At 33.5% G+C, this 21,393-nt stretch overlaps 1 protein-coding gene across 3 annotated transcripts; it reads right to left on the bottom strand.

The window, feature by feature from the left end:
* Nucleotides 1–164: 164 nt before the first annotated feature.
* LOC134242877 (2-oxoglutarate dehydrogenase complex component E1-like) lies at nt 165–21,367 on the bottom strand. 3 transcript variants are annotated; one of them, XM_062725077.1, is made up of 19 exons: nt 21,297–21,367; nt 18,043–18,142; nt 14,185–14,291; nt 13,399–13,553; nt 13,062–13,208; nt 12,401–12,671; nt 12,083–12,211; nt 11,773–11,952; nt 11,440–11,592; nt 10,877–11,096; nt 10,416–10,566; nt 9,153–9,295; nt 8,627–8,805; nt 8,389–8,460; nt 7,933–7,950; nt 4,777–4,902; nt 4,212–4,448; nt 2,292–2,455; nt 165–1,750 (listed from the first exon to the last, which is right to left on the bottom strand). In XM_062725077.1, the coding sequence occupies exons 2-19, from the start codon at nt 18,077–18,079 to the stop codon at nt 1,642–1,644; spliced, it is 2,598 nt and encodes an 865-aa protein (XP_062581061.1). In that variant the 5' UTR covers nt 18,080–18,142; nt 21,297–21,367; the 3' UTR covers nt 165–1,641. The 3 variants fall into 3 exon arrangements, with proteins under 3 accessions (XP_062581061.1, XP_062581063.1, XP_062581062.1); XM_062725079.1 differs by lacking the exons at nt 14,185–14,291; nt 18,043–18,142; nt 21,297–21,367 and adding an exon at nt 14,093–14,110; XM_062725078.1 differs by lacking the exons at nt 14,185–14,291; nt 18,043–18,142; nt 21,297–21,367 and adding an exon at nt 14,008–14,027.
* Nucleotides 21,368–21,393: the final 26 nt, after the last annotated feature.

The following is a 21,393-nucleotide window of genomic DNA, read 5'->3' on the forward strand; positions in this document are numbered from 1 at the left end:
TAAACTTGCACTACCTATATTTCTCTGGCAATTTTGAAGAACATTAAGTTTTTAAATTGAAGTTAATTTTCTGCTTGGTTTACAGATTTGATTTTCATTGATCTATGTACATGTACTCACAAGATCAACAACACAGGAAGAGAAAAAAATAACAAGAACAAGAATAAGCTGTAATTTTTTATTATCTGCAAAATTATAAATAATCTGTAGTTCTTTGCAATGGCGAAGTGGAGACATACAAGTCAAAAAAATTCTAATCAAATAAATAAAACATTAGTATTTATCTTGTTTACATTCTTTTTACAAAATAATTTAACATACATTACAAACCAGAAATATTCATCAAATCCCATTAAAATTGTACATTATTTCTCTGATGAATTTTCTACTATTGACTTGGATATGCTTTTACATATCCTGTATACAATATGAATGTGCAGATTTCCTAAAAGATGATCATTGTTAACTTAGATGACAATTAAAATCAAAGAAAAACTTAGATGACAATTGTTAAGTTGTTATGCAAGTTTAATCTAAACTGTTCAAATTGTTCATTACTAATGTCTTACATGATGAGGATCTTTGTTAGTTTTGTTGAATAAACTAAGCCATATTGTACTTTGTAACAATTCCCCGTAAAATGGAAGTGGAGAAAACACCAAATCTGTGATTACAGCTATAGATGATTTGTTGGAACCTCAAAATCATAGGCCTTAGACTTGCTTTCTTTAGACGTTGTAGCCCTCATATTTGGTCATAAATTGTGTATGTAATATAATTCAAAAAGCTTATCGAGATTCTATAAATTGTTTACAGAGTGAAATGTAAATTGAAACAATTCATAGTAACCTATAAATGACAAATTAAGTACAAGTACTTTGTGAACAATTTTTATTCTGCTATCATTATTATGTTTAGAAATCTTTTGCATTCACTCCATTTAAGTACTTCAATGCTACTAAAGTCAAAAGAAAAATACAAGAAAAGAATTATGAATCTATTAAAGTGTAAAATATTTCTGGTTTTAAATGTAATCACAAGATATAGTTAATTCACTGGTGACAAGAGGTTACACCCCCTCTACAAAACAGTCCCTGAAATTGTACTTCATACAAGTTCTGGTGAAGAAAAAGCAAGTCTGCTAAAACTACCTCCTTTAAAATAAACAAAAAGATTCTACACACATAAATCATTGATAACATTTGCAACAAATCAACAATAAAATTTAACAATTGGAGAAAAAAAAAATAATTGCCTTTTAAACAGAAATAGGTTGCATATCACACAAAATTACATGGGAAAAATATCTTTGCAATAAATTTAATCACATAAATTTATTATACATGTAATACATTTGACTAATATATCTTTTTTTCTGTGAAACTGAAAAGAAAAATCCAACCCAGAAAAATATAGCATCATGGAGATTCTGTCCAAAGAATTATGCTCCTTTGTTATGTTCATTCTTTCATAAGACAAGCATTCATGCACATGTTGCTTTAAAATGGAGGAAAAAAAATATATAAGTGCTGAAGTCAAGAACAAAACAATTTAGGCACAATCAGTGGCATTTGGTGTTCTGGTTTTGATTTCACGTTAACATTATATAAATTCTGTTCTGGATTCACTGTTGTAGCTGTTTCAGTAGAAATCAGGATTGCAGACGTTGCTCATGAAAGCGTCCAACTCCTGCTCATGGAGTTGTTTGTTACCAGCAGCTGGGGAGGCAGCCGGAAAACGTCCCTCATACCTAAAAAAAAAGGTTTGTTGAAATTGTTTTTAACATAAATTTTATGGCATACAGTGTTAGTATAAAGAGATGTTTTCCTGTGTTTGAAGAAAAAGATTAAAACAAGATAAAGGAAAGGAACATTCAGGAACATTCTTCTAATGATCATTCAAACTGCTAATCTTTGCAAATGTTAAGAACGATTATGTATACATGTACTGTTAATAAAAGGGTGAATATTAAGTTAGGCTTCATATCTGAATAAAGGCATTCACAGAGGTCAGTTAAATTTCAAATAAAAATTGCCATTAAATCAATTTCTTGTTGAATTCATCATCAAATTTAAATCGTAAACATCAGTGATGCAGGATCTTGAATAACAAAGAATTCAAAACCTCTGGTAAATGAAACTTAGACTGTACAAATTCTTCCGATCATGGTTGTAATTTTTTCCAAACTACAAAAGGTAACATGACTGTACATTAGCCAAGGGACAATTTCTTGAGGATCATCATTTCATATGGAGACATGAGATCATCGATTATGTGTTATAACTACTTACTTGACTTTTTCATCTCTTCCCATATTCATCAGAAGGTGACGAAGTCTGGGTTCCACATACTGGAATGCACCCATATTTTTATGTTCTTCTTGAACCCAGGAGATGCTGGCATTAGGATATTTATCAATCTCATCCCTAATCAGATCATAGGGGAATGGAGAAACCTAGAGGTTGGAAGAACCAGAAGTCTCTGTCGAGACTGTAGCTCTACTGGTTTGTACTTATCAAAAACCATTGCACTATTTTATGTATCTTTGTGTAGTCTACTTGTGTGCCAACCTATTTTGAAATCAAACTAGAACTGTAGAAGGAGTAGCGTTTTTAAGGAATTTCACAGAAAATTCTATTTTTAGTAACCATGGTAATACCGTTAATCGAAATCAGAAACAGATGCACTATTCTATGTATCTTAGTGTAGTCTACTTGTGTGCCAAGTTATATTGAAATCAGACCAGAACTGTAGAAGGAGTAGCGTTTTTAAAGAATTTCACAGAAAATTCTATTTTTAGTAACCATGGCAAAACCGTTCATCAAAATTAAAAACTGATGCACTATTCTATGTACCTTTGTGTAGTCTACTTGTGTGCCAAGTTATATTGAATTCAGACCAAAACTGTAGAAGGAGTAGTGTTTTTAAGGAATTTCACAGAAAATTGTATTTTTAGTAACCATGGCAACACCGTTCAACAAAATCAAAAACCGATGCACTATTCTATGTATCTTAGTGTAGTCTACTTGTGTGCCAAGTTATATTGAAATCAGACCAAAACTGTAGAAGGAGTAGCATTTTAAAGGAATTTCACAGAAAATTCTATTTTTAGTAACCATGGCAACAAAGTTCATCGAAATCAAAAACCGATGCACTATTCTATGTATCTTAGTGTAGTCTACTTGTGTGCCAAGTTATATTGAAATCAGACCAAAACTGTAGAAGGAGTAGTGTTTTTAAAGAATTTCACAGAAAATTCTATTTTTAGTAACCATGCCAACACCGTTCATCAAAATTAGAAACCGATGCACTATTCTATGTTTCTTTGTGTAGTCTACTTGTGTGCCAAGTTATATTGAAATCAGACCAAAACTGTAGAAGGAGTAGCGTTTTTAAGGAATTTCACAGAAAATTCTATTTTTAGTAACCATGGCAACACCATTCATCGAAATCAAAAACTGATGCACTATTCTATGTATCTTAGTGTAGTCTACTTGTGTGCCAAGTTATATTGAAATCAGACCAAAACTGTAGAAGGAGTAGCGTTTTTAAGGAATTTCACAGAAAATTCTATTTTTAGTAACCATGGCAACACCGTTCATCGAAATCAAAAACTGATGCACTATTCTATGTATCGTAGTGTAGTCTACTTGTGTGCCAAGTTATATTGAAAACAGACCAAAACTGTAGAAGGAGTAGTTTTTTAAAGGAATTTCACAGAAAATTCTATTTTTAGTAACTATGGCAACACCGTTCATCGAAATCAAAAACCGATGCACTATTCTATGTATCTTAATGTAGTCTACTTGTGTGCCAAGTAATATTGAAATCAGACTAAAAATGTAGGAGGAGTAGCGTTTTGAAAAATTGTTTACAGACAGACGGACAGACAGACGGACAGACAGACAGACAGACAGACGGACGGACGCCGGACGCATTACTATCACATAAGCTCTTCTGGTCTCTGACCAGTAGAGCTAAAAATGTAATGTCTTTAATTTCATCAAAACAAGCATTCAGAGCATTAAAACAGCATCACAAATAGCTGAACTCCAAAATAAAGTAGTCAGTGGTATTTTTTTTTTTCTGATAACAAATGCACTTTTTGATTCTATATAATTGTGATATATGCAAAGCAGCTGAATTGATATGAAAGATGAGGGAAATTTTTTTTATAAAGATGTAACAATTAATAATCTTTTTAAAAATACCTGCTCAATGCGTACAACAGCCACTTCACCTTCCTTCTCAGTCACTTTTCTGGTTTTGGCGATTTCATAGTACACCTTTCCTGTACAGAAGACCAGTTTGTTAACTGCCTCTGGATTCTCTGAGGCCGGTCCGTTGTCTGGAATAATTCTCTGAAATTCTGTGTCCCCGATCATCTCATCAAAGGAGGACCTGGCCTCAGGGAGACGAAGAATGGCCTTGGGGCTCATAACTATCAGCTGAAAGGATAAATCGCTAATTGGTGACATAGGACTAAGAGAATAAAATCAATGTTGATTGATGACAAAAATGTCTCTAGTCATAAGTTCCAGGAAGAATATGATATAGAGTTGATGATACTGATTCTACTTGTCCTTTACTCTTCTTACATAGTACAAAGTATTTTTTTAAACATTTATTTTCAGGCTATTTACATACATGTACTATTAATCCTTACATTAAGAATCAGGCATCCTCCTGAAGAAGATGAGCTTTTAACACTGTCAGAACTTTGATAGTACAAGTGTGATCATCTATAAACAAAGCACCTTGTTTTATTTGACTTACTGGTCTCCTGAAGGGCAGCAGGATCTGTCGACGGATGGCGTGGAAGAAGTTGGCTGGGGTGGAGATGTTACACACAAACCAGTTGATGTCATGAAGTTGCTGCATGGCAAAGTCATCGCCAAATATCTGGAAACATAGGAATGTATTTCAAAATTAAACTGGAATTCAAACTTGTAGACAATGGAAATAAGGAAAACATTTCAGAAAAGTTAATAAATCAAAAAGTCTTTCAAATTGGAAAGTAAAGTTGAACAAAATGAAAACCAATTTTAAAATGGTTGCCATATAAAAATATGAGATGTTCAAAGATATTGAAAATTCTCTCTAACAGTATGGTGAATTCAAGTGAAAGTTAAATGGTGTTAACATAATTAAGATGATATTAACAAAGAGATGTTAACAAAGAACAATGCATGGAACAGCATGCTTTAAATAACTTAAGATATTAAGTACAGCTAGAAATAAACAAGAGGCCCATGGGCCACATCGCTCACCTGAGAAGCTTTGACCATTCTGTTCTTTACCAGATTTCCCCCTTTTAATACATATTGCGACCTCAACCTACCCCACTGATCAAAATTTAGACATTTTGAAATCTACACTACCCCAGGATGCTTCCATGTGCACATAAGTTTCAGCTTTTCTGGCCCAGTGGTTCTTGAGAAGAAGATTTTCAAAGATTTTCCTCTATACTTCTACACTGTATGTAAAACTTTGATTCCGCATTGTGGCCCTGCCCAACCCCTGGGGGTCATGATTTGAACAATTTAGAATCTACACTACCCAGGATGCTTCCACATAAGTTTCAGCTTTCTGGTCCAGTGGTTCTTGAGAAGAAGATTTTCAAAGATTTTTCCTAAATATTTCTATGTAAAACTTTGATTCCCCATTGTGGCCCAGCCCTACCCCTGGGGGGTCATGATTTGAACAATTTAGAATATACACTACCCCAGGATGATTCCACACAAGTTTCAGCTTTTCTTGCCCAGTGTTTCTTTAGGAGAAGATTTTCAAAGATTTTTCCTATATATTTCTATGTAAAACTTCAATTCCCCATTGTGGCCCCCCCTACCCCCCGGGGGTCATGATTTGAATAACTTAGAATCTACACTACCCCAGGATGCTTCCACATAATTTTCAGCTTTTCTGGCCCAGTGGTTCTTGAGAACAAGATTTTCAAAGATTTTTCCTATATATTTCTATGTAAAACTTTTGATTCCCCATTGTGGCCCCGCCCTACCCCCGGGGGTCATGATTTGAACAATTTAGAATCTACACTACCCAGGATGCTTCCACATAAGTTTCAGCTTTTCTGGCCCAGTGGTTCTTGAGAGGAAGATTTTTTAATGACCCCACCATATTTTTGTCTTATATGACGGGATTTGGCCCTTCATTTTAACAATTTAAATTCCCCTTCACCCAAGGATGCTATGTACCAAGTTTGGTCAAAATTGGCCCAGTGGTTCTTGAGAAGAAGTCGAAAATGTGAAAAGTTTACAGACGGACAGACAGACGGACGACGGAGAAAATGTGGCAATCAAGCCATCGGCTATGCTAAAAATGAAAAGGATTCTCATGACACAAAAAACTTGCATACATGTATCTCGAGCTAACGAATAAACAAGTATATTCAGAAGGTACTTGTAAAGTAAGTGAACCCATTTTATAATGCAAATTATTCATCTAATTTATACAACATCAAATCTATATTCATAATGTAATCAATTTTCTATAAAGGAGGCACATTCCATGAAATACAACAACATGTATTATTTGACCAAGGAGTAAAAATCAAAATACATAGCATTGAGAGACATTATCTGTGTCAGGTAAAAACAGCACAGCTGGGTAAGCAGATAACATTTTTTTTGTTTGAATACAAGAATCACTTATTTTACTTCAACCATTGGTTGTTTGACAATTCAGGTTCATTTTCAAATTAAATGATTTTAATGCAGTTCATGTCTTAATGGAGCATTCATATTTCTAAATGAGCAGTGCGCTTTAGGTTTTAATCTCAAAGCTTGTGAAGCTCCAAAGTTTTTATTCAAAATATAATCATTTATTTCATACTTGCAATGATTTCCAAGGTTTGAGCTATAGGCAATAAGCTTATAACTCAAGCATTCTTCCAAAGTTTTAGTTATAGGCAAAAAGCCTATATGAATCAAGCATTTCATCTCACAGTTTGAGTTATAGGCAATAAGCCTATGAATCAAGCATTTCATCTCCAGGTTCAAGTTACAGGCAATAAGCCAATGAATCAAGCATTTCATGCCATGAAAATCAATAGAATGTATACAGTATTCAATGTAAATGTATGTTTACAGTGATGCAACCATATCCCCTTCATCATCTGTCATTTTTTTTTCTGTTTCTAAAGTAACATCCACCCAGAAGTATATCATAATGGGACTACACAGTAAGTTGCAATATACATGTACATGCAAGTCATTCTCAACAATCTGACAGAATTATAAAATGTTCTTTGTAAGTCGTGAATAGTGTTCTTTTTCAAGAAAAGGTAATGGGGGACTCTATTGCTCAGTTTGGAATTGGACTTCCTTGTTCCACTGCCTCATGAAAACATCCTTCCAAGTCTCATAATTTGCAAGTACATGTAATCACCTGGACACCATTTGACCATTTGAATAAGTATAGCCATAAATTCCAAATGAGACCTCAGTGACCTACTTTGCGACACACCTTCCTCCTTAAGAAACATCAACTGACAAGGTTTGATGGTCGCAAGCTTCACAGAGTGAAAGATATGAAATGATACATCCAAAATGAGGCCATGATGACCTTGTCTGCGGTTGCAAAACACATTCACCCCAAGGTGCATGAACGGACAAGGATTGATGGTCTTAGGCCTCAGAGTGAGAAATATAACCTAGACACAAATGCTTACGGAAAGACAGAGAGATGGAAAAAGCCTCCAATATTAAAAACAGGGCATGTTAAAATGGTTACCCTTGTATATGATCATATGAATTTTCATATAAATCTGTACATGTACATGTATTACTTTATCAAAACCAGTGATAATATGATAACTACACTTAGAGAGAGGGTATATGATTTAAAATGACGTGAAATGTAATGATGGCTTTGAGCACAACAGCAGAGTCATTCCATGGTTTTCTAATTTTTTACCTCCAGTTTTTGTAGGATCTGTAAAAATACATTCGTTCGTGCCAATATTTAAATCAGATCAGTCTTCTATATTACACATATAAAGCCACTTTTCACTCTCCGAGCATTCCTGTCTGAACCGATATTCTCAGTGTATAAAGACATAATTCTAGACATAGAGTGTTTTAAACTATTAATAAACATCGACTGGGTACAAAATTAACATGTACATCCTTTACTATTTCAAAGTTATTACAGTGACGTGAACGATAAGATTAGTAAACTATATACATGTATTAGTAGGTGCTTGGGAACTTCTCATTAATGAACACCATCATATTTTAACCTGATTAAATGAAACACTGAATCTATAATAATTACAATCATTAGGTTACCTATATGAACCTATGAAACCTACACCCCAGGCTAGGCAAGATAACAGCCCTGTATTGGCAACACTGTGCTGGCAACACTTACCAGCTCCTGACTGGGGTCATCATTAGACATCTGTAGAAATCGCTCAAATCGAGCACTGGAGTGTTCAGGACCCTGTAACAGTGAGTACAGTTGTTCATGTTAGTTCAATGCAATTATTCATATTACATCTAAGAAGTAACGTACATGTAACAAAACAAGGGTAAAGCAGCACACCCCCTCTTCTTGGAGTGTGGGGGTATAATAAATTGTCATTGTAACCAAATCAAAATCTACCTACCATGCCCTCATACCCATGAGGGAGTAAGAGGGTCAGTCCCAGCTGTCTGACCCACTTATCTTGTCCACAGGAGATAAACTGATCAATGATTGGCTGAGCTGTGTTAGCAAAGTCTCCAAACTGGGCCTCCCACAGGACCAGACAGTTAGGATCCACCTGACTGAAGCCCACCTCAAATCCTACAAAGTTACAAAAATATTGTCACAGATTTTGAATAACACGACTCTTAAATATTTTAAAAAAAAAACAAAAAAAAAACAACATAAACCTAGCATGCACTTAAATTTGCTTTGAAATATTTGATAATACTGACACAAGTTTTGACCAATTTATTTTGCAATTAAGATAAATGGGTAACTTTATCAGTAGGAACTTTGTCAAACTACTGAAAATATAATTTTGACATGTGTATACTCCAGGGAACTCAAGGTAATAAAACCTATTCCATATTGAATAGCCACTCATTTCTAAAGAGAAAACTTATAACTGGGTGTGTTCTAAATAATATGACTAATGTCAGACCTACCTAACACAGCGTACTCTGAGAGAGAGCTGTTACACACGGTGTAGGGGGCAGGCTTCTTCCCCTCAAACAGTCCGTCCAGGTCATTCAGCTGACAGTACGTCTTCTTGTCAATGTTCTGATCATGGATCACATGATGACGGTGACTAAAAATAGATTTTTAACATTGAGCACTGAATTAAAAGTTTCTGTATAAGTAGGAAATAAAATACTACAAACATGATTTTAATAATTTGACTTTACATTCTAATTTATTGGAAATACTAATTTGCTTCTCAAAACCACTTTCAATTTCATTATCAAAGGTACAATTTATCAGAAAAATGATATTTTTTTTTATGCGCCCGAATTTTTTCGGGGTGCATATTATTTTTGTCCTGTCTGTCTGTCTGTCTGTCTGTTTATCTGTTTGTCTGTTTGTCTGTTGTCAACTTTAACCTTCGCCAAAACTTTTGGACCGTAAGAGATAGAGACTTCATATTTGGTATGCATACTCCTTAATAAAGTTCTTTCATGACATCAAGGTCAATGACCTTGTGACCTTGAATGTGACCTATATGCTAAAAATAGGTTTTTCAACTGTTTGTCATAACTTTTGAACCATAAGAGATAGAGACTTCATAATTAGTATGCATACTCCTGTAATAAAGTTCTTTCAAATGACATCAAAGTCAATGACCTTGTGACCTTGACTGTGACCTATATGCTAAAAATAGGTTTTTCAACTGTTTGTTATAACATTTGAACCATAAGAGATAGAGACTTCATATTTGGTATGCATACTTCATTAAAAAGGTTCTTTCAAATGACATCAAGGTCAATGACCTTGTAACCTTGACTGTGACCTGTATGCTAAAAATAGCTTTTTCCACTTTTTGCCATAACTTTTGAACCATAAGAGATAGGGACTTCATGTTTAGTATGCATACTCCACTAATAAAGTTCTTTCAAACAACACCAAGGTCAATGACCATGTGACCTTGACTGTGACCTATATGCTAAAAATAGCTTTTCCCACTTTTTGCCATAACTTTTGAACCATAGGAGATAGGGACCTATATTTAGTATGAATACCCCACTAATTAAGTTCTTACCAACAACACCAAGGTCAATGACCTTGTGACCTTGACTGTGACCTATATACTAAAAATAGCTTTTTCGAACTTTGTTGATGCCGGGCGCATAGTGTTTCACAAACACATCTTGTATTATAGATATTTCCAGCCAATTTACATCTCATCATTTAATGTGTCTAAATATACTGACCTGAATGTGCCCCTCTCTACATCCTGACCACTGAGCCTCACCGGATAGCCGTCAATCAGGAGGGACATGTAAGCAATAGTCTCCCCCAGGGCCCAGTCTACCGTTCTCTCCTCAACCATCTTCATACGGGCCTTCAGAACTCGGCTTAAACCTTAACAAGCATTTCAGTTAACCATTACTTTCGTGGAAAAAAAAAACATATGGAACTTGCAGAACTTAAGGAAAGAGATTCTTCTGAATGCTAAAAACATTGGATTTTTTTTCTACATTTCTATTTGATAAAGTAAATATCAACAAGCAATAATTTTATAGAACTTGGACTAAACAAGGAACATTAATTAATTTATGCATGTATGTATTTTTAACTCATATCTGAAGTTATAAGATTCTTGAGCCAAAACTCAGACAGGAAAGAACAATGCTGAAGATTACAATTTCTTTTCAACAAGTTTCCTCCTTACTTGAGTGAACGTTGAGATCATCGGGGACAGAGCTGGCCTGGACCCCTAGTTTACGTACAACCTCCTCAGGGATTCCTGTGGGAGCCACCTTCATCTGGTCTTTGTTAGTGAAGAAGTCCCCCCAGGGCGAGTCCAGCCACTCACTGTTTTTATTCACCAGGATATTCTTGGATTCATCATAAGCTTTCTTACAGATTTGGTCATACTTCTCTATTTCATTCTAGAAAATACAAGAAAGGTTTTAACATGTGTGTCTCTACATGCATGTAACACTACTGCTTGAAGATGAACATGAATAAATCATCTAAATTTACTACTTTTTCCCACTATGAATGGATTTTACATTTGTTATAAAATTTAGCATGGGCATTGGCCTGGTTACGTACAATTTTGGCATCAGGAATGATGACATTGTAATTAAAATTCACCCCTTCCATAAAGGTGTCTCACTAAGGAGTAAATATAGGTGGGGTGCTAGCATTAGGAATCAAAAGAATGACACTATCACCCTCTCAGTAGAGACTCTTGGTTTATAAATGTATTAGCCAAACAAATGTACTCACTTTATAATCTTCTTTGGTGACAACCCCTGAATTGACAAGCTGATCTGCATACTTCTCCATCACTGGTTGTTGTTTCTTTATGGCTTTGTACATAATAGGTTGAGTTACATAGGGATTGTCATTTTCATTGTGACCATTTCTTCTGTAGCAAACCTGAAGGAAAATGCATAATAATTTAAGGTTTTAAGACAGCTTTTTCTTGTTTTAAATAATTACCAAGATTTATAATTTTGAAATAATTTTTGTGCGAAATAAAATTTCCATGCTCTTGTTTTCTACAGGATCTTATGTGTAAATTTTTACTAGAAAATAAAGACTGGCCCATTTACTCACCAGATCTACCACCACATCTTTTCCGAATGTGGCCCTCCACTCAGCAGCCACCTTACACACGTACACCACCTCCTCGGGATAGTCAGCATTGACGTGGAAGATGGGGGCATTGATCACCCTCCCTACATCAGTGGGGTAGGGGGAGGATCTCGAAAAACGGGGATCTGTGGTGAAGCCAATCTGTAAATCAAACCATTGTAAGCTTTTATATGTGTCTTTCACATCCAAACCCATAACAACTGTGGAATTATCAAAATTTGTGGGGGCCAATTTTCTGTGGATTGCTTAAATTTTATAGGTTATAATGTACCTGGTTGTTGACCACAATGTGAATGGTGCCATGGGTGGTAAATGCTGGTAGGTCACTCAAATGGAGAGTCTCATATACAACCCCCTGGCCAGAAAAGGCTGCATCACCATGTAAAAGAATGCTCATCACCTACAACATACACAAATAACACGTCAAATTTGTCCCGAGACTAGTATCTGTTACAAATACAAAAGTTTTAAATTTTTTAATCTTTTAAATATATTTTTTTCCCCTAAAGAGCTCCCTATAAATCAGTACATGTATCAATCATTCTTGAATCCAAACGCTTTTTTCCCTTTCAGTTCTGCCACTACCTACCCTTTTCCCATCGGTGTCTCCCATACACTCCTGTTCGTGCCTGGTCTTGCCTTGAGCCACGGGACCCACGGCCTCTAAGTGGGAGGGGTTAGCCACCACCGCGATTTTGATTTCCTTGTTTGTGACTCTGTTAAGTCGGTGGTGTGACATTCCCAGGTGGTACTTCACGTCTCCAGAGCCCTCATCTTCCTCATTTAACTTGGAGTCAAACTGACAGAAGATGTTCTCCAGGGGTTTTCTGCAGACATTGGCCAAAACATTCAACCTTCCTCTGAAAATGATAAAATATACATGTAAATATTAAGTCAACAGAAAAATGGCAGTGTTCCAATCAACCTTCAAAAAAAAAAACTTAAATGATCACTCTTCTGAAATACTCTGATACAAGTTGTAACACAGTTGTCACAGTAAAGTATTGTGTTCTACAATCATTTGATAAGAATTTTTTTGGTACCAAAAAATGAATAGTTCAAAAAAGCTATGTTGGATATTTTGAAGAAAGTGTTTTAAAGACTTTTATAATAAAAACATTACATATTGTACCACTACGTACAAACAGAATTAATAACTGTTTTCATGTTCGAGAGTGGAATTGACAAAATTCCTGAGCACTCTGAGACCTGTACATATTATCAAATGAAAACAGGTTTAATTTCTATACCTGTGTGGCATTCCAACAATAAAGCTCTCGGCTCCATACTCTGTAGACTTATCAATGATGGTCTTCATTCCTGGAATCAGCACCTCACACCCCTCCAAACCAAAACGCTTCTCTGATGTCCACTTGGTTGACAGAAATTCCTCAAATCTAAATCAAAGTGTATTTTGATGTTTAAACTAATAATATTAATAAAATAAATCAAATCTAAATCAAAGTGCATTATGATGTTTAAACTAATATAAATAATAATAAAATATTTCATACAGCTTTTTTCTCTCTCGAAAAGAAACAGTTTGTGTCATTTTCCAAGTTTGTAACTATAAAATTTTTCTATCACCTTTGAGATCTAACAAGACGAGCGAGCGTGACATGTTTCTCCTCCGCTGAGAATTCTCGTATTCTGGGAGTCTCAAACTTTTCCCTGATCCAGCGAGTCTGTTCCTCATTATTGATGTGAGTATACTCAATTCCAATGTGCTTACAGTAGATGTTCTAATGAGAAAGAAAATAAAATTGACATGAGATTCTGTACAAATGGAAAAATCTTGTCCTAAAACAATCATATGGTTGTGAAGACCTGAACTAAAATACTTTTTTAAAAGATGTATAATTGTATACATTGTAAGTCTTGTCAATTGCAGAACTTTAAGATGAGTACATTTACATCATAAAATATGTGCTTCAGATAAATCTATTCCCTTGTAATACATAATGCTAGTCTACACATGATTTTCCCCCTATCAGTGCCCCCCCCCCCAAGGTTCTACACACCTCTAGTCTATGTATGATTTCTCCCATGAGAGGGTTACTTTCCCTCCAGGTTATACAAACCTCTATTCTATGAATGATTTCCCCAAGTAAGGTTTCCCCCATGCTTTACACACCTCTAGTCTACATATTATTTCCCCCTGAAAAAGGTTCCTTTCACCCCCAATGTAATACGTACCTCTAGTCTCCTAAATACTTCCCCCAGTGTAGTTTACATATTATTTCCCCCTAGTGAGAGGGATTTTTCCCCATGTAATACATACCTCTAGTCTCCTAATGATCCCCCCTACCCCCGTGTAGTTTACATATTATTTCCCCCTAGTGCGAGGGATTTTTCCCCTTATGTAATACATACCTCTAGTCTCCTAATGATCTCCCCCAGGGACAGGGACTTCTCTTCCCCTCCTATGTAGGTCACACTGTCATCAGGTAAGTAAAACTTCCTATCCAGGTCAGTTTCACCTAAAACATTATCTAGGTCATAAGGAAATGGGTCAGAAGTACAAACTGTGTTTTGTTTAGAAATAAAATTAACTGCTTCGACACATGATACACTCAGTCATAAGGAAATTAGAAATAGGTATTATAGATTACCAATTTTCATTTTTGTGATATATTTATTATGTATCTATAAGGAAGACATAATTTAAGTGATGCATAGTATGCTTGATAAATACTAAAAGTACATGTACTAGCATTTCAGCTGTAAGCTTTATCTGGTTGACTTACACACATATTTATCAAAGCAAATATAAATATGAAATGTCATTGTGACATATTTTGTGTTCAATTGTATCTCATTTCACTTTATTAAGTTTATTAGATGCAACCTTGATTTTTTCAAAATTTTTTACCTCATACTGTTTAAGATATATACTGTGTCAGTGATCATGAAAGACATACAGACAAGCTGCCAAACCATCTATACTCAAATTATCATGGATAAATGTATCATTTTTTATATAGGTACATGTATAAAGATGCAGCTTTCAATAAATGTACACACAAATGTATGAAGTACCAATATATTGAAGAGGAATTTAGTCATTCATTTATGAAATTATTTTGTGCATTTCAAATTATCCATCTAAATAACTCAACTGAAAAATTTACAAACTAAAAAATAAATACTTAAACATATCAACTCTTATTGGAATATAATATAACTATATACTATGTGTTATAAATTTTAGAAACAGTGTGTTTCATTTCCTTTTGGGAAACAAATATGTAATACAAGTGTACATTGTCATGCATAAACCAGAAAAGAAAATAAAAAGTTACTTTTCTAAACATGATAAATAAGTACAAGATGACATATCAAATTTGGGGGACAGACAAGCGTTGAGTATTCTTGTAAAATGAAAATTCAGTATCTTTATTATTTATTTTTTTTTAAAGGATATTTGCAAAGAGCTATGAAATTTTGATTGGTTGTTTTTTTTCTGCAAATAACATGACTTTTCCTGTAGGACATGGGATATATTTGATCTGAAGATGTTCCAATGATAACTATAGAAAAAAAAAATAGTTTGAAAATATCTTGTCCAGAATGTAAGTTATATTTTTTAAATAGACATGCTGATTTTCCCTCTTTTTTTCAAAACTGGCCCAGTGTAAATAAAATGAGGAATGTTGATGCACAGATTGGGATCTGTTTTTCTTGCTTAAATTGATTGGGGGTGGGGTGAGCAAATATTTAGACAATATAGTCAATGTTTACTTGGGAATGGGCCTCAGGAAAACCCTAACACAAAATGGAACACCTTTTAAAATTCATGAATTTGTAAATATCAAAAAATTACTTAAATTGCATACCAAACCTTGTGTGAAATTTTTCACCTTTTCATTTAATTTTTAGGTTATAAAATGCTTGATTAACTTGGATGAAAGAATTTGGCAAGAAGTATCCTGAATCTTGTTAAAAAATAACGATGGTTATGAAGAACGAGTCAAAACAGGAATGTCTATAATGCAGACAATTGAGACATAAAAGATACATGTATGTACTGCTACCAGTAATTTTTTCCCTCTTCAAGAAAGAAATCATTTGGCTTAGGCTTTAGGATATTCTCTGACAGTTCATAATACTTTAGATGAAGCTATTTTTTTTTTAAGTAAATCTCATTAACTATTTCTAAAGACAATCTTTTTGCAATAGCCTTATGAGGCCAATTCTTATATTTGTAGTCAGAAATTTTCATAATTCATGTCAAAAACCTTAACCTGTACCTCAGAAATAGGCCCAATTCTTTTGTCCAATGTTTAATTAAAATACAAAGCAAGGACAAATCTTAAGTCTTCAACAATACAACCAAAATTACACCTAAGTACATTTCCTGAAAGTATTATGCTTTCCTTTTATTCAGAATGATGCAACAATTTCAAGTATTACCACCAAGTTACCTAAGTTTATACAAATCCAAGAGAGGATTTACTTCTTTACCTTAATTAAGGTACAAAACCACTGAATTATTTCAAAGAAATTTATGAATGTTGCTAGACCGAGTACTCTTAACGCAGAACTTGTCAGGTAATGAAAATACACAACTTAGAGAACAGAAGGACAGGCAACTATTTTGAAAGAAATTTGAATGCAAAATTGCTAAGAAACTGATATCTTTTGTTGATACTAAATAATCCAATATATTGACATTATGTCTTCTGGTTGATTCATAGATCTATTAAAGTTTGTTTGTAATGTTTGTAATATCTAGTATGAAAATATGTGTATTGATTTTATAGATATTTGTTAAATATGTGTTTATGAATTTTAATGGTTCGAGTATAATAATGAAATTTTTGCTAAAATACATTTTTGATAAATATTTACCATGTAAATCTGAAAGTAACACCAAAACATTCATTTAATCATTAAATCCTGTGAAAATTAATTTTTCAATTAATGAAGTTTATAACTGAAGATGTTTGAAGAAGTATTTTTTTTTTATAATCTCCCCTTAAAATGTCTGAAAATTACAATTGTAATGTATAACATCATTCTTAGTTGCACTGGCTCCCATTTATAATTACAATGAAACCTGCCAAATACTTGAGACTGGTAAATAAGTGAGTGCTGATTGCTCATTTTAAAAAGTTTGATAATCCTGTGATAAAGACTTTTCCAACACAGATCACCTTTCCCAATTTAACACAGCAATAAAAGTTATCATTTCTGTCAACAGACTCAATAATAAATGTAGGGACGCACACATGAAAAGTTGAAAAAAATCAATTTTTAAAGTCATTAACAAAGTACATCTATTTCTGAGTATTACGTAATGTTGGTGATACATCTAACAAGATTCACTTAATCAATATTCTATGTCTTAGTTATACCTTATTCCACAATTTTTATTTAAATTAAAAAAAAAGAGAAGATAATGAATAATAACTTTAATACAGCTCTCTGACCAATTTCTAAAAGAACTTCTTACATTTTCAAATTAAAAGTTTTCATCTAGTGCAAATTAAATACATGTACAAATTTCTGTGTCTGATCCATTCATTTGAAAATCATGCAAATTTTCTTGGTTATATGTTTGACAAGCAAAACCACATTTTTCTTTTCAATTTATAAAAAAAAAGACTAAATTGTAAATATGCTATTCATCTTGCTGGCACACTTAATTATTCTCTATTGCTGCAAATTTGGATCATTATGTCTTCCCAAATCATATCATGCAAACCTTATGTGCATGCAAATAATAAAAACTTTCCCCGATTCCCTCTATCCAAGATTATTATAAAACTATTTTCTTTAAACTACATCTTATGAGAAGAGTGCTGAAAATCACAACTCTTAAATAGATAATACATCTTCCTTTGCATCTAAAGCTACAGAGCTGTGAAATTCATAAATACTACGCAGTCGATTAATATATGTATATAATTAAAAGCTTTATAAGCAGGCTAGCTGGATCAAATTCAATTTTCTATACACATTTTGTTTTTGTTTTTTTATGGTCTTATTTTAATCTTTACAACAAGACATTAAGTTCATTTATTCTGAATTACAGTTATTATAAACAAATATTAGTTAACATGCTAACAGAGAAGTGTATAAATTTGTTAAAATTAATTTCATTCATCTGAATCAAATTTTGAAGATGTATAATAAAAGAGAAAACCAAAAATAACAGGCTTCTGTAAAAAGGCACAACCAAAAGACAATTACCACCACACCTTGGGGACTGGAGTATTTAATTCTTACCAAACTGGAAATGATCATAAGCTAGTTCGATTCCCATGTTAGAAAAAGTGTGTTTATTTATTCCCAGTGGATCTAAATCTGCGTAATGATGACCACGCTCCTAAAGGCAAGAAAACAAAAAGGGGACATAGCGTTAAACATAAAACTGAAGCTGGCAAACAATAAACCTTTTAGCCTGGTCATTAAAAACTCTTAGCCACGCTACAGGTATTAAAGATGCATGGTTCCAGTTTGCAGTTGTGGTGCTTATGTGGAAAAAAAGCATCCCGCTTGCTTTGCTAAAAATGACTTTTGAGTATGCTGGAAAAGCTACGAAAAATCTGTCAACATTGTACTTTGTGATATCAAAGCAGTCCCTTGGGTATATCTAGATGTCATTCATAATCAGGCAATAAATATTTGCATTATTGTAAAGTGCTGCATGTTGCATAGGCTATTTCAAGTTTAATGTTAAGCACTTGTATGCTTCCAGATTCATTTGGTAACTTCTTTCTGTTCTCTACTTAGTAACAACAATTAAAATGAAAACTCCAAATAAATCAATCATTCTAATGAAAAAAGAAAAATTTCTAATACATTGTATCTACAAATAAATCAATAAAAAAAAATATACCACATGCTTCAATATTTACCTACATGCAAATATTTATGAAAAAAAAAATCTAAAGAACCCATACAGAGACTTAAGATATGCATTGGTACATTCCAATACAGAAGTACAGGTGCTATTCAAAAGTACTATACCACATCTGCACTGTGTCATATATATACCCACCAAAGTTGTGGGAGCTCAGCATAAGACTTTTGGGACACTCTGAATCCAGGTCAGCTGAATTTATCCCCAGGGGATCCAGGTGAGCGATCTTATGTCCTCGTTCCTAGTGGGTTGAAACATGGCATGATGTGTGATAAAAAAAACAATGGAGGTCTCCAAAGACCATACCATAAATCTGGAAATTTTTACGTCGATTTTATTTGGCGAATTCGGGTCAAAATGCTGTTGATTAATTTTTACGTTTCAAAAGAACAAGGTTCATTTTTGCCTTATTTGGCCCTGTGAATTTCTGTAAAACTGAAACTGCATAGTGTTAGTTAACAATGCATTGAAATATCACTAAGATCTTTGATGACTGCGTGTCTATATAAAATGACGTAATTTTCTGGTTAGTCAATGCATTATGACGTCACGAAATGCGTCAATTTCCTCATATTCTGAAAAAGTCTACAAAAACGGCCAATTTTTAAAGCTATTTTTCGATATTTGATATAGAGCGCAACCTCTGATCTAAAATGTGCAACTTCTAAATGATAGAACTATTTCTGGGGATTAAAGGACATGTTTTATTTTTTAGATCAGAGAGTGCGCTGATATTTTTTTCTTTATTGAAAGCACTCAAATATACCTATTTATCCTAAAATTCAAGAACATTGCAATTTCGAAAAGCCAGATCTCCAAGACCTGGACCTTTAGGAGAAAATTTTTAATAGGAAATGAAAGCACTAAGCCTCTATTTCATTTTACTGCTTCAATTGGAACATCAAGTGTTAATCAACCAATTGGTATATCTACAGGGCCATTTTATGCATAACATGAACCGAGTTCTTTTGCAAATGACCACTGCTTTTTTTTACATTTTTTTATTAGTAATCTATTTCTAAGAAAAATATTTTTGTGAATGCAATGAACTCGCAAATTTGCTAAAAATTTATCTACAGCAAAAATTTCCAGATTTACGGTAATATGAAAATTAATAATAATATCTCTACCTTATGAACCAGTGGATAGGAAGATATTTACAAGAACATTCTCCAATATTGACATGAACTGAATGAATGAACAATTTTTCATAACCACATTGATCATATATTGACATGCACTGTATAAACAAATAAGATATCAATTAGCAGTCTATGCAAAATTGAACGAGATACACAAATTAAATGATTCAGCTGCATAAATTTTTTATTACAACAGGCCACATATTTACACATTTCATTTTCTTATGTAGGTTTTTTGGTCTAGCTGACATAATTTGTTGACAAATCAAAATGTCCCGTGTGACCCAGAAAACTTTTGCATAGACTAGATTTTTCTGTACTTAATAAATATAGAGCTCACTAATGTATTTCATCTATATAGAAATACATGTAATAGAGCATTGTCTTAACATTGCCATATGACAATGAGATGCAATGCAGTGAAGTAAACAACTCACATGACCTTGCCCTAGTTTCATTTCCCTGACATTTTCCCTCATGAGACAGGATTATGAGAGGAAAACGAAACCACAATTAGTTCACAACTAGACATTATGTATTAAAAGTACAGAAGCCACCCTGCTTGGTGTTTAATGTTAAGAGTGAGAAAGATCTCTCTCTGACTGAGCAGTGAGCACATCAATACTTTCTCAGACATCGTGCAATGTTTTCTGTTGATTTTATCAAATAATACTGATAAATGGTGACAGTTTACTCTAGAATGAAATTAAAGATTTAGTCATGGAAATTACTTTCTTCCAAACCCCAACAAGAAAATACTCAGATAACAGTAATCTTTGCCATAAATATTCATGTAGAAGTTCAGATCATTGATGTTTCTGTTCACCAGATAGGTCTCTAAACCAACAAAATCATTAGTGCAGGTCTTGGGAATCACACTGCTAAAGGCTGCATTTAAATCACAAATTGTGCAAACATAATGGTAAAGAGATGACAATTACTGATGGCAAATTATTCCATTTGGTATACCTATCTTCTATAACAGAAAAAAATGTGAAATAAGTGTACAAGTGATGACAGTTCTGAGTCATGTTGAGACTAAAGGTATTAATAAAGGTGATGTTATGGACAAGTCACTTCCTAGAAAAGAATTTTCTTTCAATGAAACAATTCTATAAATAGTCATTTGATGTTTTCCTAGTCAATGGAGCATGAATCTGTTCTGAAATCTAAATTAAAAGTAAAATATGAAAAATCCAAGGCATATATACAAACAGGATACATTATTAAAAGCATTTTATATCTTTCAAAGAATTTGTTTTTCTTTAAAGTACAGGGAAAGAATTTTTTTCTCTCACTGATCATATTATATATTGAATATCTACAACAATAAAAATTCACATTTATAAACCAGACATTTTTTTTATCGAAAGAATGTACTTAGAGTAAGATTGTTCTTCTTTGAGACTAGTTTAGCTTGTTGACAATATTTCCATGATTCTGGTCTGTTACTAAGATTAGGATATAAACCCCACCTGATATGATCTGATGAGACTCTGTACATGGTAGTACTCCTGGCTCTGTTTGTATGTATCTACAGAGGTCGAAGGTTAAAACATGTGGTTTTAATTG

This window comes from Saccostrea cucullata, unplaced genomic scaffold, assembly GCF_032062105.1.
Source record: "Saccostrea cucullata isolate Sc308-1 unplaced genomic scaffold, CSIRO_AGI_Scuc_v1 ctg191, whole genome shotgun sequence".
Classification (NCBI taxonomy): Eukaryota; Metazoa; Mollusca; class Bivalvia; order Ostreida; family Ostreidae; genus Saccostrea; species Saccostrea cuccullata.

Bases quoted from the DNA above. Each gene is read 5' to 3' on its own strand.
- LOC134242877 (XM_062725077.1), bottom strand. From the start codon at position 18,079: ATGGGAATCGAACTAGCTTATGATCATTTCCAGTTTG. The intron at 12,212-12,400 runs GTAGGTAGTGGC...TGTATGTTGTAG, and splicing joins GAGACACCGATGGGAAAAGG to GTGATGAGCATTCTTTTACA. The intron at 1,751-2,291 runs GTAAGTAGTTAT...CTTTTTTTTTAG, and splicing joins GGAAGAGATGAAAAAGTCAA to GTATGAGGGACGTTTTCCGG.